General features: G+C 39.7%; 1 protein-coding gene across 5 annotated transcripts in view; it reads right to left on the reverse strand.

Annotated features, from left to right (window-relative positions):
- Nucleotides 1-14,628, reverse strand: part of ANKFN1 (ankyrin repeat and fibronectin type III domain containing 1) — a 350,740-nt gene that overhangs the window by 173,079 nt on the left and 163,033 nt on the right. For all 5 annotated transcript variants that reach the window (XM_054535672.2, XM_054535674.2, XM_024235192.3 and 2 more), the window contains one exon: nt 3,883-4,017. In XM_054535672.2, coding sequence (XP_054391647.1) covers nt 3,883-4,017 — 135 coding nt within the window. The remainder of the gene's footprint in view (nt 1-3,882; nt 4,018-14,628) is intronic.

Here is a 14,628-nt window from a genome sequence, read left to right on the forward strand (position 1 = left end):
TATTACCCAGTCTTTCCTTTATACATTTCCTTTAGTAGCAGCGTGAGAACAGACTAATACACTTCTATAACACTTTCTATGAGCCAGGTGCTATTTAGAATAATGCCTGTCTTAGTTCCTTCAGGCTGCTATAACCAAATACCATAAACTGGGCGGCTTGTAAACAATACATTTATTGTTTACAATAATATTTGTATTTCACAAATATTTATTTACAAACATTTATTTCTCACAGTTCTGGAGACTGGAAAATCCAAGATCAAGGCAACCAGTAGATTTGATGTGTGGTGAGGGCTGAATTTCTGGTTCAAAGACAGAACCCTCTTGCTATATCTTCACATGGTAGAAGGAACTAGTTAGTTCTCTGGGTCTGGGCACTAACTTCAATGATGAGGGCAGGGTTCTTACAACCTAATATCTTCTTGAAGTCCTCAGTTCCTAATACCACCACCTTGGGGGTTAAGATTTCAACATTTGGCTTTCAGAGAAACATAAGCATTCAGTGTGTTGCAGTGTTTTTACATGTATCAACTTATTGAATCCCATAATAGCCATGTGAAGGAATGACTATTATTATCTCCATTTTACACAGACAGAAATTGAGGCACTACTAAAGAGTAGTAAATCTGGGATTCAAACCTAGGTAGTATGAGTCTAGATTTGAGATCTTAACCTCTAAACACTTTTCTCAAGAAACCTAAGACATAGAAGTAGCACAGAGGGGTGAGTGATGAACTTTCTGTGTGACAGGATGTGGTCATCAGATAAGAGGTGGTGGGAAAATGGGTTAGAGAAGGTGATGCCTGAGAAGGATTTTGAATGATGAATGATGAATTAACTAGCAGGAAGGGGAAAAGGGGCATTCTAGGTATAATAGTTCAGCTTGGCTATAGAGATGGGAAACATCATGGTGTCACTGTTAAGTCAGTGCCGGTGAGGGTCCCCATGAAGTTTTTCTGGGCTCGGACACTCACAGTGGTACATTTCATCAACCACGCCAGGACCTTTGGAAAGAAGCCTAAAGATGTATGTAGCAGGGCCAGACCACCAAAGGACTTGCATGCCATGATAAGAATCATAGACTTTAACCTGTACCCAACGGGGCAGCATTGGAGACTTTGAAGGAAAAATTGAGATTTGCTTTTTTAGAGAATTGCTCTGGTAGCAGCTAGAGGATTGCTGGAAAGGGGAGGGATGTAGGAACAGTGGTGGGGGACAACCAAGTATGGAACTCTTAAAAAATTACCCCATGAGCGCTGGTGACTTCAACTAAAGCTTGTGGCAATCGGGATGGGGTGGGCTCAACAGATTCAGAAGATGAAGGAAATAAAATAGACTAAATTTTGTTAGTGATTGGATGAAGGGGCTAGAGAGATCAGGAAACCCAGTGATAAATTCTGTGAGCCTTATTAGCTGACTGGGTGCATGATAGGTTGCCGTCCCCACTTTTTTTTAAAGGAACATAGGCAGAGAAGTGAGTTTAGAAAGGGAAAAGATAGTGAGTTTGGCTTTCCACAATGTGACTCTCAAAAGCCCATAGGAAATCGAGATGGTATTGTCTAATCCAGATATCCATAAAAGAAGGAAATAACTTGCCCTAAGGGTACTTATTTTTCTGATGAAGAGTGAAATAATAATTATAAGTGAAGTGCTTAGAGACAGGTATGAAGCAAATACAAAGCAGAATAATTAATGGAATACTAATTCCACATCCTTTGGGTTAACTTTGAAGCAGAAACAATTTAATACATTTATTTATCATAAAGTATCAGTGGCTTACTTTACTATTTCCCCTAGGAATGTTTGAATTTTATAAAAGACATCAATACTTAATTGAATCTCTGATGAAAGAATTCCAGGTGCCCTAATACTAAGAGATGGGACAAATTTTGGGGGATGCAAATAAGCCTTCTAGAGCTTCTCAAATCATAGTACATTTGCAGCTGCTAATTCGATATGCATGGGAACAGGAGCAATTTGAGCAACTGAAAGTTGACATAAGTTCTATACATGGATTATACCCATATCTGAACTACCCTCTGAAAAAAATACTTCCATGTTTGTTTCAAAATACTAATGATCTTTAGGATCTTGGGGTCGTAAGTATAGCAAATCAGTTATCACTAATCAATATTTTTAAAAATTCTGTTTATTTACATGACCTATTTATTTGAATTTGAATTTTTTTAACATCACTGCTCAGCTCCATTCTCCTCTTCTAATTCCCTAAGTGTGATCATGCTTCCTTCAGAGTGTTCTGGATCCCTTAGATGAGGGAAGGGACATATATCTTCTCATCCTCACATAAACTCTCATCTGTGTATTTCAGATGAATGACCCCTGGATTAAAGTACATGAACAATGATCTTGAATACCTAGTTCATCATTTAACAAAAGAACCTAAAGTAGTATCTCACGAATACATTAATTGAGCTTAGCATGTGTTCTTTGAAACAATTAGGAATAGAAGGAATGGCAGAACAGAGATCCACAGAGGCTAAGGAAATTTCCAAAAGACACATCTTTAATCTGGGAACCAGCACAAATATGCAACTATCCTGACATCTCACCATTCCTGTAACCAGTGGGCAATTCAGTCTTCTTGCATTAGAATGTCATCATTTGTAAAATAGCCAAATCACCTGGGAGAATGACCTTGGCTCTTGTGATTGAGTGGCTTGGAGATCCTTTCCACCAGGCAGAACTTCACCCATCTCTCCAGTTTCATAACTTTGGTTTTTATTTAGAGAAGCATGCTGCTCATTGTTCTAACATCATTCATCTTTGTCACACCCAAGGCCACAACTTTGTCTGAACAGTCTGAACAGCCAGTGACATACTGCAGATAGAGTGCACCAAAGACATTAAACTCTATATGACACTTATATGGACTCCGAGTTCACCAGAGATGGATTGGTGCTGCCATAAAGCCTTGGGGTAGCCAGGCAAACAAAAGACTAAGGAGACTTGTGGGGGTGGGGATGGTGGTAAGAAAAGCAATATCTTTCTACATTCACTTTCTCTCTCTGCTGAGGTTGGCCTATCTCTTATTTAGGAAATGAAGAAACCAAGTGAGTATGTGGATTTTTGGAGCCCAGTACAGAAGCAAACTCAGTCTTGATTATCAGCGGAGCTCCTGATGGCCGTGACCAGGCCAATGATCAGCACGGGTAACTGGATAGTTAGAACATCCCACTTTGAACCCAGTGCACCTCAGCAACCATATCTTTATGAAATAAAGAAAAGACTTAAATAATATAGATGCAAAAGTAGTGGTGGATCAGGCAACGATTTAAATATATGTCCATTGATTCCCTTGGCAGATATCCTCAGTATCACAGTCATAATGTTATTTATGGGCACACTCACCCAGGATGAACAGAGTGCTGGCATTCCACTCTGCTTGCCCAGTCTGAAAATTGGATTAAAGACAGTAATATATCTGGGTTTGCATTTAGGATTATCAGCACGATGGAACCCATCTTTACCTGACCCAACAGGTGTTTTGTTAGGTATTCAGGAACCTGACTGGAAAATGATTTTATACAACAAAACAGTAATTTATTTTTCATAGCTAATGCTAATCAGTTATGCAAGCACTTAATGTGATTAAGCTTACTGCAAACAAATTGCCCAATTATCAGAAATGGGGCTTCCCTACCCCCATCCTGTCTCTCCACATGGACGTGTATATACAATTGCAGACCACTGTGTGTGTGTGTGCTTGTGTGTATTCTTCATGGACCACCTGCAGCTAACTTTGGAAGATGCAGATTTTTAAGTATCATTTAAGCCACAGCAACATATACGCATTTAAAAATAATCAGTAATTAAGAAAGCTCCATATTCACATGAAGAAAGACAACAGTAAATTTGACTTACCAGTTTATGCTGTTCGAGGCAGCAGAGGAACAAGTTGTTGGTAATTGTCCAGTGCTTTCATTCAATAAATCACATTGGCTTTGCTTTCTCCTGTGGCTCAGCCTCTGTGCAAAGCAAGCGAACCTCCTTCCTATTCTGTGTAAAGAATAAAATGCGAACAGGATCACTACAGGCAAGAGCCGAAATCCATGATCATGAAGCTACTCTTAATGCAAAATAAAAGAGCAAATGATGCATAGGGAGAGAAAGGGAGAGGTAAACAGCTTGGCTCAGAGGCTAGGTGTATTCTCTAGACTGCAGCCCGGGGAAGGCTTGATTCCTGTAGCTTGTGTGCGTGTAGTAAAAGGATACCATGACTTCAGTGTGTGCTTAGCCTATTGTATCCGTGAGGACCATTTGAAACGGCTTGTGGAGACAACTAGCTTCATAGCAAACAAGACTGAATCCGAACCAACTGTCACTCAGAGGTGAGCAGAGGGGCAGTGGGTCACTACATCAACGGCAGGGAAAGAAATATTGTCTGGCATCCAAGAGCTCATCCAGCAATCTGTGAGTGCAAATGATCTACAGCCCTTCTGGGGCCAGATGCCCCCTTGTTTCCACAGCCGTCGGGGACCAGAAGCACACAAGTGGCCGTCACATCCCTTCACCACAGGGCACCTGCGCAATTCCTTACAAGCTCCTAGCAGGAGCTAGGGGGGGCATCTTAAGAAAGCTCTAAATCCAGTCAGGGCTGCTGAAGCTGTGTTTGGGATTTTGTCTGAGCGGGTTCTGAGAAAGTAGTCAGCAGATGTGGGACTTAGGACAGCAAGAGGCTCAGTCTCAGGAAGAAGATTCCAGTGCTGCTTCTGTGCCAGCCACATATGGGTATACCGGGCTCCTTTCACAGCATTGTGCTTTACGTGACTAATGAAAGACACAAATAGATTTCCTAGAAAGCTGCATATGTAGGCATTTTTAATGGCTCTCACTGAAATAAAATGGCAAATGACCTTCACAGGCTGTTTATTATGTTGAGGGGTGGGACTTGCCGATTGATAGCACATATGAATACTGCACACATGCACACACACACAGTGACACTAACAACAGCATTAAGAATCTTTCTAAAGCTCTGTTCTGATTCTTTCTCTGCCAAATGAATGTTTAGCTGCTGTGATGACTTCAGGAGTAATTTTGGACTCTTCTGCTAGGCACTGACTAGTCTGTTATTTATACCTGGAGCCAAATAAACTCTCAAATTTTGAATGAGACTCTGTAGCAAGTCAGGAGAAAGTCTCTTGATCATAAACAAGAGGGTGGAGAGTTAAACTCTGGCCTGGTAATTGCTTAGAATCCTGGAAATGACATCTTGTATTCATGAAACTCTCCCCCTTTCTAGAGACATTATCTCCCCCTGATAGCTCGCTCATCCCCAACAGGTGGTTGTTCTGGAGCTCTGACCTGAGGCAGGGCTCAGTGACTCATAAAACCTGGGTGGCCAAAGGAAGAGCTTGGTTTAGCTTTTAACAATTGTCTTACTTTTTCTTTTCTTATTAAAAAGGCAAAATCTCTCTTTTGAACATTTACTATCACTTTCTATCCTTGGATTTATTTGTCCATGGAAGCATTGCTATGAATAATCTAATTTAGGAATATTCATGCCCTTGAGGTTTAGAGGGCTATGTTTTTCATCAAGGATTAAGAGAGTCCGGCTTCTCTTGCACAGCTTAGGCCAAAATGATTGCCAGGTAAAACTTTACCCTTTCATCTAGAAAAATTTTGGCTTGAATGCAGACTTACTTGAATTACATCTGCTGTGGTAAGGTAGGTGACTGAGTAACTCTACTAAGGTTAGGGGGTTGCCTCACAGGGGTCATGAGTTACACGTGCCAGGCAGACCTAAGGGGAGAGTGCCTCTGATAATAGTAGCAACACTTTCTAGAGCAAATACTCAAGTGGAGTCAAAAAGCCCATGTTTATTGCAAAGGAAATTCATTAATTCATCCATGTATTCATTAATTTACTCTTCAATAGACATTTAGTAAGTATTTAGTAGGTTAGATTCATTGTGCTACATACTTTAACGTTACTTAGAGCCTATTGATGAAGTATAAACTCCTTGACATACCCTAGAAAAATTTCCCATATTCTGGCTCTTCCTATCTCTCTAGCCTAATTTCTCACCACCTTTCTATTTGCATTCCATGCTGTAGATTTTTTGAATATCTCTTAGTTCCTTGGACATGCTATATTCTTTCTGAATACCAGATCATCAAATATGATGGGTGTTCTTCTGCCTGGATGCTCAGTTTCCTATGTCTGGCTAACTCCTGTACAGCCTTGGAATCTTGGCTTAAACATCAACTCTCAGAGATATTTTTCTAGCCCCTAGGCTGTTAGGGTCCCTGCTCTGTGGTCTGAAAGCACGACACCTTATACTCTGCCATCATTATATCCATTATATTTTATTACACTTCATTGTTTAGCATCAGTCATCCCCATTATATTGTAAGAGTTTAAGTGCAAAGTCTCTTATTCTCTGCTGTATGTCCAGGGTTTAGCAGAGTTCCTGGCACATAGAAGGCATTCGATAAGTATTTGATGTTTTGTTGAAGTGCTTAGCATGTATTTATTGAATGAATACATAAATCACCTCAAGTAATAATGGGAAATGGAGTCTCAGAATTGAAAGGAACCTTAAAGTTCTCTTGGTATGTCTAATGTTTCTTGCCAAGTGACCATCCACAGAAGGCTTGCCTCCTCTAATTAATCCTTCTGGATTAATCTCAGCCCATATTGATCACACTCTTACTTTGTCTCCCACTTCCTAGCACTTTTACAGGATGTTCTTCCTTTTTGTTCTCTGGCTGTTTCCTGGAGTTCGTCTCATCTCTGCAGACTGGTACTCTATAACTCTTAGCATAAGCCTGCAATTATTTGATGCTTGATTCATTGAACATCAAACACTTGAACAGGGAGTTAAATGATCACAGTCTTGTTTTGGGAAGATTTCTCTGGTTCTGAGGGAAGTATAAGTGAGATTAGCTAGACCTAGAGAAGACTCTAATAATGACTACAGCACGAGATGGGATCTAAAGGCAGCTTTGCCGTTTCTTTCCTTCTACTCCTCCCCCATTACTCCACCCTCCATGTCATAATACCAATGTTCGCATTTGGAACACTGAGAATGTTTGTTCCACACTCAGAACTTCCCCTCCACCCAATTCCACCCCCACAGTTATTTAACTTGCTTAGGATATTTGCGAATGTGTCTCACTGATTCAATTAAAGGCTCCTTTAAAGACAAGGATTGTGTTTTATTTTGCATCTTTCTCCTTCAGCCACTACACCTCCTGCCCTAGTGAGTGCTCAGTAAAATTAAGAAAGAAAATCATTTATTATATGCAGATATTAAATGAAGCAATGTGGTTGGGAGGGCGCATTGCTCCCATTCAAAGATGAACAGGGCATCTTTTCAAAGATAAAAGAGATATACTTAGCAAGAGATATGCAACCGATTACAATACAAGGCAGAACTAAGTAAGTCCCATAAAAAAGTATGAGCAATGTGCTAAGGGAACATAGAATTATTACTTCTTTCTGTAACACATAGAAAAGATTCACAGAGAAGCTGGCGTTTGAACTGGAACTGGAGGAATGAAGATCTCTCTACAGGTTGAAAAGAAGAAACAGGTTCGGCGTCAAGGCATAGTGTCAAGGCATAGAGTTCCGGGGCTGTTAGGGAATGACAAGTAGTCCAGTGTACTGGAGTGAATAATGCAGGGAAGAGCTGATGGAATTGGTCTCAAAAAGTAAGCAGGAGCTAAATTGGGGAGAGCTCGAACACCATGTTAAAGAGTTTGGATGTTATGCCATAGGTGACAGTGATCTGAGCAGGAGAATGCCAGAATAGTTGATTAGGATCCACCTGGCCTGGCCATTGTGGATAGTGGTGAGAACCCAGAAGCAGGAAGACACTGATGATGTGAAGGCCCGTGAAGATCTAAATTAGGAGATGAAAGTCCTATATATGGAGATAGAACTTACAGGATTGCCAATAGTATAGGTAGGGGATGGGGAGGATGAGAGAGAGACAAGTTGAAGGTGACGTAAAGTTTTAGCCTACATGATGGCGGATGATGATGACATTAATTTATTCCAGTACATACACCTAGAGATAATTATGGCATGCAGGTTATGGTCTGTGCTCTATTTTTTTAAGACAGAGAAAAGAACAGAAGCTGAGTCCTTGGAGTCATGTCAATGTGCCTAGACGTTCATAGAATGCTTTGAAGAACCCATTTAGCACCAGGTAAAGATTTTAGCCCAGGCTGTGACAGATGAGCTGCCTCTAGCAACATTCAGGGCCATTTCCAGGGGGCATGGGTACAAGGTTTCCATTAAATGTGAGAGTCTGCAGTTTCCCACTGCAGTTGTTTAGTTCATTGGAAAGAACCTGGGTCTGAGAATGGGGAGTTTGAACTTGAGTCCTTGAGCTGCCCCTCACCAGCTGTGTGATCTTGGGCAAGTTACTTTTTATCATTGGGCTTCATTATTCTCACTTGTGAAATGAGAGTGTTGGATCAGTTAAATTCAAAGGTCTCTTTTAGTATACTCTCCTCTGATTTGTGACATATGATGTGTAGAATTTCAGAATACTTGCAAAATTAGGCCAAAGCCCACCAATATCAGAAGCCAGTAATGTCCACTTTCCCCTGCAAAATCCTGACCATATTTTGAGAATGTCCATATATCGCTGCAAATGCATGTCTGCCCTGTGGTTAGTTCCATGTGGTTTGTTTGTTAGACATAAATTTAAATTGATCACTTTTTGATGGCTATTTTCTAACAATTTTTCACTTTTTTTCAGCGAAGATTTTTTTTTTTTTTCTTAGGGAGTGCCTTTTCATCAGGATCTCAAAATGAAATTATAAGAAAGTGGCATTCCCTTACTGTGGTCAGCAGAGAGCCTGGCCAGCCTACTTCCGTTCCCTAATCTTTTGACCTTCCTTAGGGCGCGGCTGCTCAATAACGGCTCCGATTCTTTTTTAAAAAATAAAATGTGCTACTTACCGAAAGCTGCTAAAAAGGAGACAAAAAAATAGGAAAAGAAAACTAACACCCCAGGGTGTATCTGAATATGCTTATTATGTGCAAAGTTGTTAGTAATGAATGTGAAACTCTTCTTCCTCCTCCCTCTCAATTTCTAATCCCCAAAGAAAAAAGAAAAGGGGTGGGGGAATGCATTGGCTATTCAATCCAAAGCAGACTTTTTTTTTTCTAAAGAAAAGATGCAGACTGCTCACGGGCATGCTAGTTCTTGATTATTTTGTTTTAAGCACCAATTGACCTTTCAGACTAAAAGTAACGGCCTCAAAATATCCTGAGAAAGCCTCTTTTGGAATTTTTCTCTAAGTCTTGGAGACGAGACACATTGCATTCAAAAAGACTCTTCGGAAAGAGATGGCCCATATTCCTCGTAGTGCAGTCCGATGACAGAGTGTTTATCTGAACTAATCATGTGGGATTTTCCAGTGCCACATTTTTGAGAAATGGGATTCTCTTAAAGGAGGTTACAAACACTTCACTGAAAGCTTTCCAAGAACGGCTTCATCCGTCCTCTCAGCAGCCTCTCACCGGCCTGTAGCACCGACGTGATAATCAGAGTCCATGCTTCTGAAAAGCCTTCTTGTCCTGGCTGCCACCCTCCTTTCAGTCATCATTAGAATTCTCAAGCTATGAATCCCCTATTGTCTGTATGAGCCCAGGATCCCCCACACCATGCCGAGGAAGGAATGTGAGCCTCCTGAGTCTGGCTCTAAGTCTCAACCTTATCCAGCAGGTCACAAAGCCCCATTTATATGCAGCTCCAACATTTTATCATAATTCTTTATCTGCTCGGCCCCATATATCCTCTAGGGCAGTCAGGAGACATTTGGTAATGAAGCCCATTTATCCCTATTTTCTCAATTGGCACACTTCAGGTTCTAATATTTATGTTCACACTGTCTTAATTTTGGATGTCAAAGATACTATACTAGACAAGTAGCATTGCTAAAGGATAATGGAACCATGTGGAAGAGTTCACCAGAGTCTGATACATGATGTGGTTTGTCATATTACCAATTATTACATCAAAATAGTTAATTTTAATAACTCAGTGGAAAAATAATAATAAATGCTGCCATTTATCAAATACCTTCTACGTGCCATGCAATGGTATCACTGAATTCTCACACCCTACGAAGTAGGATTATCCACTTTTTATCGATGAGGAAACTAAGGTTCAGAGAGATTAATCAGCTTGTTTATGTGCATTTAGGGACTGAGCTGAGACTCAAACCCAGGTCTCTGCAAAGTTTTTGGTATTTCCATTTCATTCCTTTGCCAAGAAATAAGAAATAATACATAATATGTATAATAATATAAGAAATATAATACATTTCATTAGCTGTTTTATATTAATGTAACATAATTATTTTTCACCAAAAACATGTAAATAATTATGAAGTTCGGGCTGATAAAATGCTTTGGCCAACTGAGAAATGAGATCTGCTTTGATAAGCATTAGCACATCAGTAGGAATTTGTAGCATAAATTTCACCTATCAATAGGTGGCAGTATTCACCTAACTCTCTTTAAAAGGAGCCAGCACAGGTTGCTTCTTATGACCAATCCCTAGGCCATCTGTATTTTTTGATGCACTAGATTTGGTCATAATGAATAAAGTGTGTAATAGGTTGGTGGCTAATTGGACCTCAATCATGCCTCTGTATAGTGATATCTGGACTATAGTGCAGTTGTGGTAGAGGACTATTATCCATGGCAGAGATGTTGGGATCCCTCTCCATTTACAACACTCATTTTGGCCGTTCCTCTGGGGAAGTCTTTTACTGGTGATTCAAAGCCAAAGATGATTTTTGTGTCTTGGTTTACTTTAAGGATATTGTGCAGAATTCTCAAACAATTTGAAAATGAAATGGTTAATACTCTAGGATTTGATAACTCATAAACCAATATTTGTCTAGATTAAAAAATAGAACATTTATCAGACTTCAGAGTTTCAGCTTTTTCAAAACCCTATGTATGTGTACAGCTACCCATCAGATCATATGAATCTTCACCAGTAGGCACGGAAGCTGGAATCCATGAGGTAACTATTTAATAGACAAGTCAAAATGGTTGAGTTGATTAGTCAAAATACTGAAGGATAAAGGACCACTCAATTTTAGGCAGACCCTTCCTCCTCCTCTTCCTCCTTTGTCTATGTTTTTTCTTCCTCCTCACTTTTTTTGTAAAGAAAATCTTAATATTGAAATATCTGTAGTTAAAAGTCACAGATTCAGTCTCTATTTTCTACTTGCCAACAGGAGTCCACTTAGGAGAATTTAGCTTTATAAAGTCAAGAAAACAGGTAGATAAAAAGATAGAAGAATAAGCTGAAAGACTCTTTGACCTATCTTTATGCTATCTTCTCCATTTTCATTTGAGATACTTGGGAACAGATCATTATCAATGATGACAAACAAGCACTTAGAAATCAGATAGGATGAGTAGTCCTAACTCTCAGAACTAAGAAGTTGACTCCAATAAGATTCTCAGCAGACCAGATTTTCTTAAAAGAATACAGATTGGCTGGTGGAATAAGGAAGGTGGCCCTGAAGACAGCCTATTCACCTCTCTTCTATGTTCCCAATGGAATGAATGTCTTTCTCCTCTCTCCTTGTAGTATTTATAACGATGTTAAAACTCTCAGCACAGCCTAACTTCATTAGAGTTACTTGGGGCTCTATGTAATTCCCTTACTGGATTGAAATCTCCATGAGGGCAGGACCTGGGCCTCATTGATTTTTGAATTTCCCTCTCAGCTCTTGGATTGGGGCCCTGTGCATGGTAGATAATTTTCAATACATTTAGGTTTAATTGAAAAGAATTAAAGATAACTCAGAGGAATGCATTTTATACTTTTTCCCAGTTTAAGGAAAAGGGCAGCTTTGGTGTTGGATGCTATGCACGCTCATATTTCTAATTTCTCATCTGCTTCTTCCATTTCAGAACAGTATTGGCGATGGTAGAGGTATCATGCCAAAGGCCAGCACACCCCCCTCAGAACCATTAATTATCTATTTTTACATCATTGGCAAGGCCATCTGATTTTGTAGAAAAATGCCCTGGTTATATGAAGGTTAAATGCAAAGGCAGGCCAAAAAATAAAAATAAAATTAAAAAAAGGCAGTTACAAGGGACATTAAGTGACCTACTGTGTCATTCCAATCACTAATATTTCCTGTCTTTGTGGTCTAGAGACTTAATCTGCACTAAAGAGCTGAACAAGGCAACGCTATTTCCTGGTGGTAGTTATCATTGTTTCCCATATTAGGACAAAGCTAAGCACAAGGGGAGACAACGTGTATCGTGTCTCACAAGGGAAGGGGCAGCATCCTCAAAAGCTTACAAAATTACATTGAACCCATTTAGGCATATCAGGAGATATTGCCAAGCCGGAGAAATGAATTACCCAGCTGAATATCACAGGCATAATGAAGTTGTCAACAGCAACAGTGCAGCTGTAGATTGTCTGATTATGTGTTGACTGCGCTGGCCATTCAGGGACACACCAGGAAGGAAATTGTTGTCATATTGTCCACCACATTCCAAGCCCCATCCCAGCCATGGTGATAAACCTGATACCCTTAGGAGTACGTGGAAAATAAAAATAACAACAGCAAGCCAGAAAGAAAGAGCATCCTCTTCTGATGGTCTCTTATGTCTAGCATTGCTGGAGTCTCTCCCTTTGTGTGACTCCAATCTGTCATCTTCTTTTAAAAAAATTACCATGACAAGGAATGCAAGTTTAGATTCTGGCCCTCCAAACAAACATTTCACAATGGGCTTTTTAGCCTTTGTTAAATTCAAAATAAGCAGGAGTCCAGCAAGAAAGCTTTAACTACGTGGGTGGGATTTACACCTTTCCTATGAGTCAAAGATGAAGGCGAGCTGGAGTTTTCCCTTTTGCTGAAGCATCTAAAAAGGTTGATTTGCAATGTTTCTGGACAGCAACTGGAATGTTCTTGAAGATTCTTCTGGCTTTTTTCTTTTTTTAAAACACCTTCAGTTTTCTCCTCTAAGTGAGGGGGTCACGCTAGATGATGTTGAAAGTCACTTCAAGCTCTAACATGTTATGATATCAAGAAGCCATAGAGCACTTAACACATAGAAGAACTCTGCCACAAAGAAAAAAATGCTTTATTTCAACCCGGCTAGTCTTGGTTTGTATTGGACATATGGTCTGATATTTCAGAGTCAATATATGTGATCTCTTCAGAGAGCGCGCTGAAATCTGCTTTAAACGTGTGTTATTTATCAGGAATGTTTTCTTTTTTAAAAAGGAACTAATGTAGATGTGCCTCACTCATTAATAGAATTCTATTCTCTATTCAGGTTTTCTTCAGAGAAAGCCAACAAGATGTTTCTATTAGTGGGACTGGTGCTTTATAAATGCTTACAATATAGCACAGGAGCATTTGATCCTTTAATTACCCTAGGTGGCTCCACTCAGTGGGTGGTGATTTGGGTGAGGAATCTGGATAGCTTTGGTGGTCAGTCAAGCCATAAAGAAAACTCTCCTCCTTCCACCCTCATTTATTTTTCTCTCTTGAGTGCCAATCAAAACGAGGTTTTTTTTTGTTTTGTTTTTTTGTCAGTTCTTCTAGGAATACTTCTGTTTGGCATTTGAATCTAGGCTTAAGTTAAATTTTAGGCCCCCAAGACCAAATTTCCAAAAGGGTCCTCTACCCTTGGCTAACTGCTAAATAAATAAATCTCTAAAGAAGCCTTCCATATTTTCCAGGTCCTTTTCTCCATTTATTTCACAGCCTAAGTGTTCCTTAGATGATATTTGTGTGGGTGGCTTGTGACCCAGTCTCCTGCCAAATTGCTCAGCTTTCTACTGCCATAAGAAATACCTCCTCCATTTGACAAATGGAAAAGCCACCTTGGTTTATCTCCACAGCTTCATGGAATCAGATCCTTAGTATTAAAGAGAGAATTCTTTGTAATTAATCACAGCGAGAATTTGAAATACTAAGAGAAGCAAGGAAAGTTAATTCTATTTGCACATTCAAACATAATAATAAAGACATATAGCTGTGTAATAAGACCCAGCAATTATAAAGGCCATCTGCACTATCAGTTAAACATTGACTGTAAATGCCACTTTACCCATTAAAATTACTCTCAGCTGAAAATAAAAACTTTGTCCCCTTTCTTCTAAAAACGTCAGATGAAGTTTGCTGTACAAATGTCAGGAGCGTCTGACCTAAGGCATATAGCAACAAAGAGGCATTTAATGAATTGGAGAAGAAAGAAGAACAGAGGAGGAAAAAAAAAAAAGAAAGTTGAAGAGGTTGTAGGAACACTTTTAAGAAGGCTTGACTGATTCATCTTGTTAAATTGTAGCCTCATCTCTATTATTCCCATCTTCTCTTCACAGACATTGGTGCGACCCTTTTATTTCTGGCCTAGTTCTTCTGTCTTCAGACTCCTGTCCAAATTCTCTTTCTTCATTTTGTCCCAGATTCTGAACTCCTATGAAACCAGATAGAGCAGGGTCTGAATGGGCTGCTCTAGCCACTTTCTAAGGAGTAGAGGAGCTTTCTCAAGGACTGCATATGCCAAATATTCAATGTCATTCTTCCGCATTGTGAAACCTACTGGATGCACCTTGCAGCACAGCAAAGGCATTGAATGGAATTAAAAGGTCAA

The sequence above is a fragment of the Pongo abelii genome, chromosome 19, assembly GCF_028885655.2.
Source record: "Pongo abelii isolate AG06213 chromosome 19, NHGRI_mPonAbe1-v2.0_pri, whole genome shotgun sequence".
Taxonomy (NCBI): Eukaryota; Metazoa; Chordata; class Mammalia; order Primates; family Hominidae; genus Pongo; species Pongo abelii.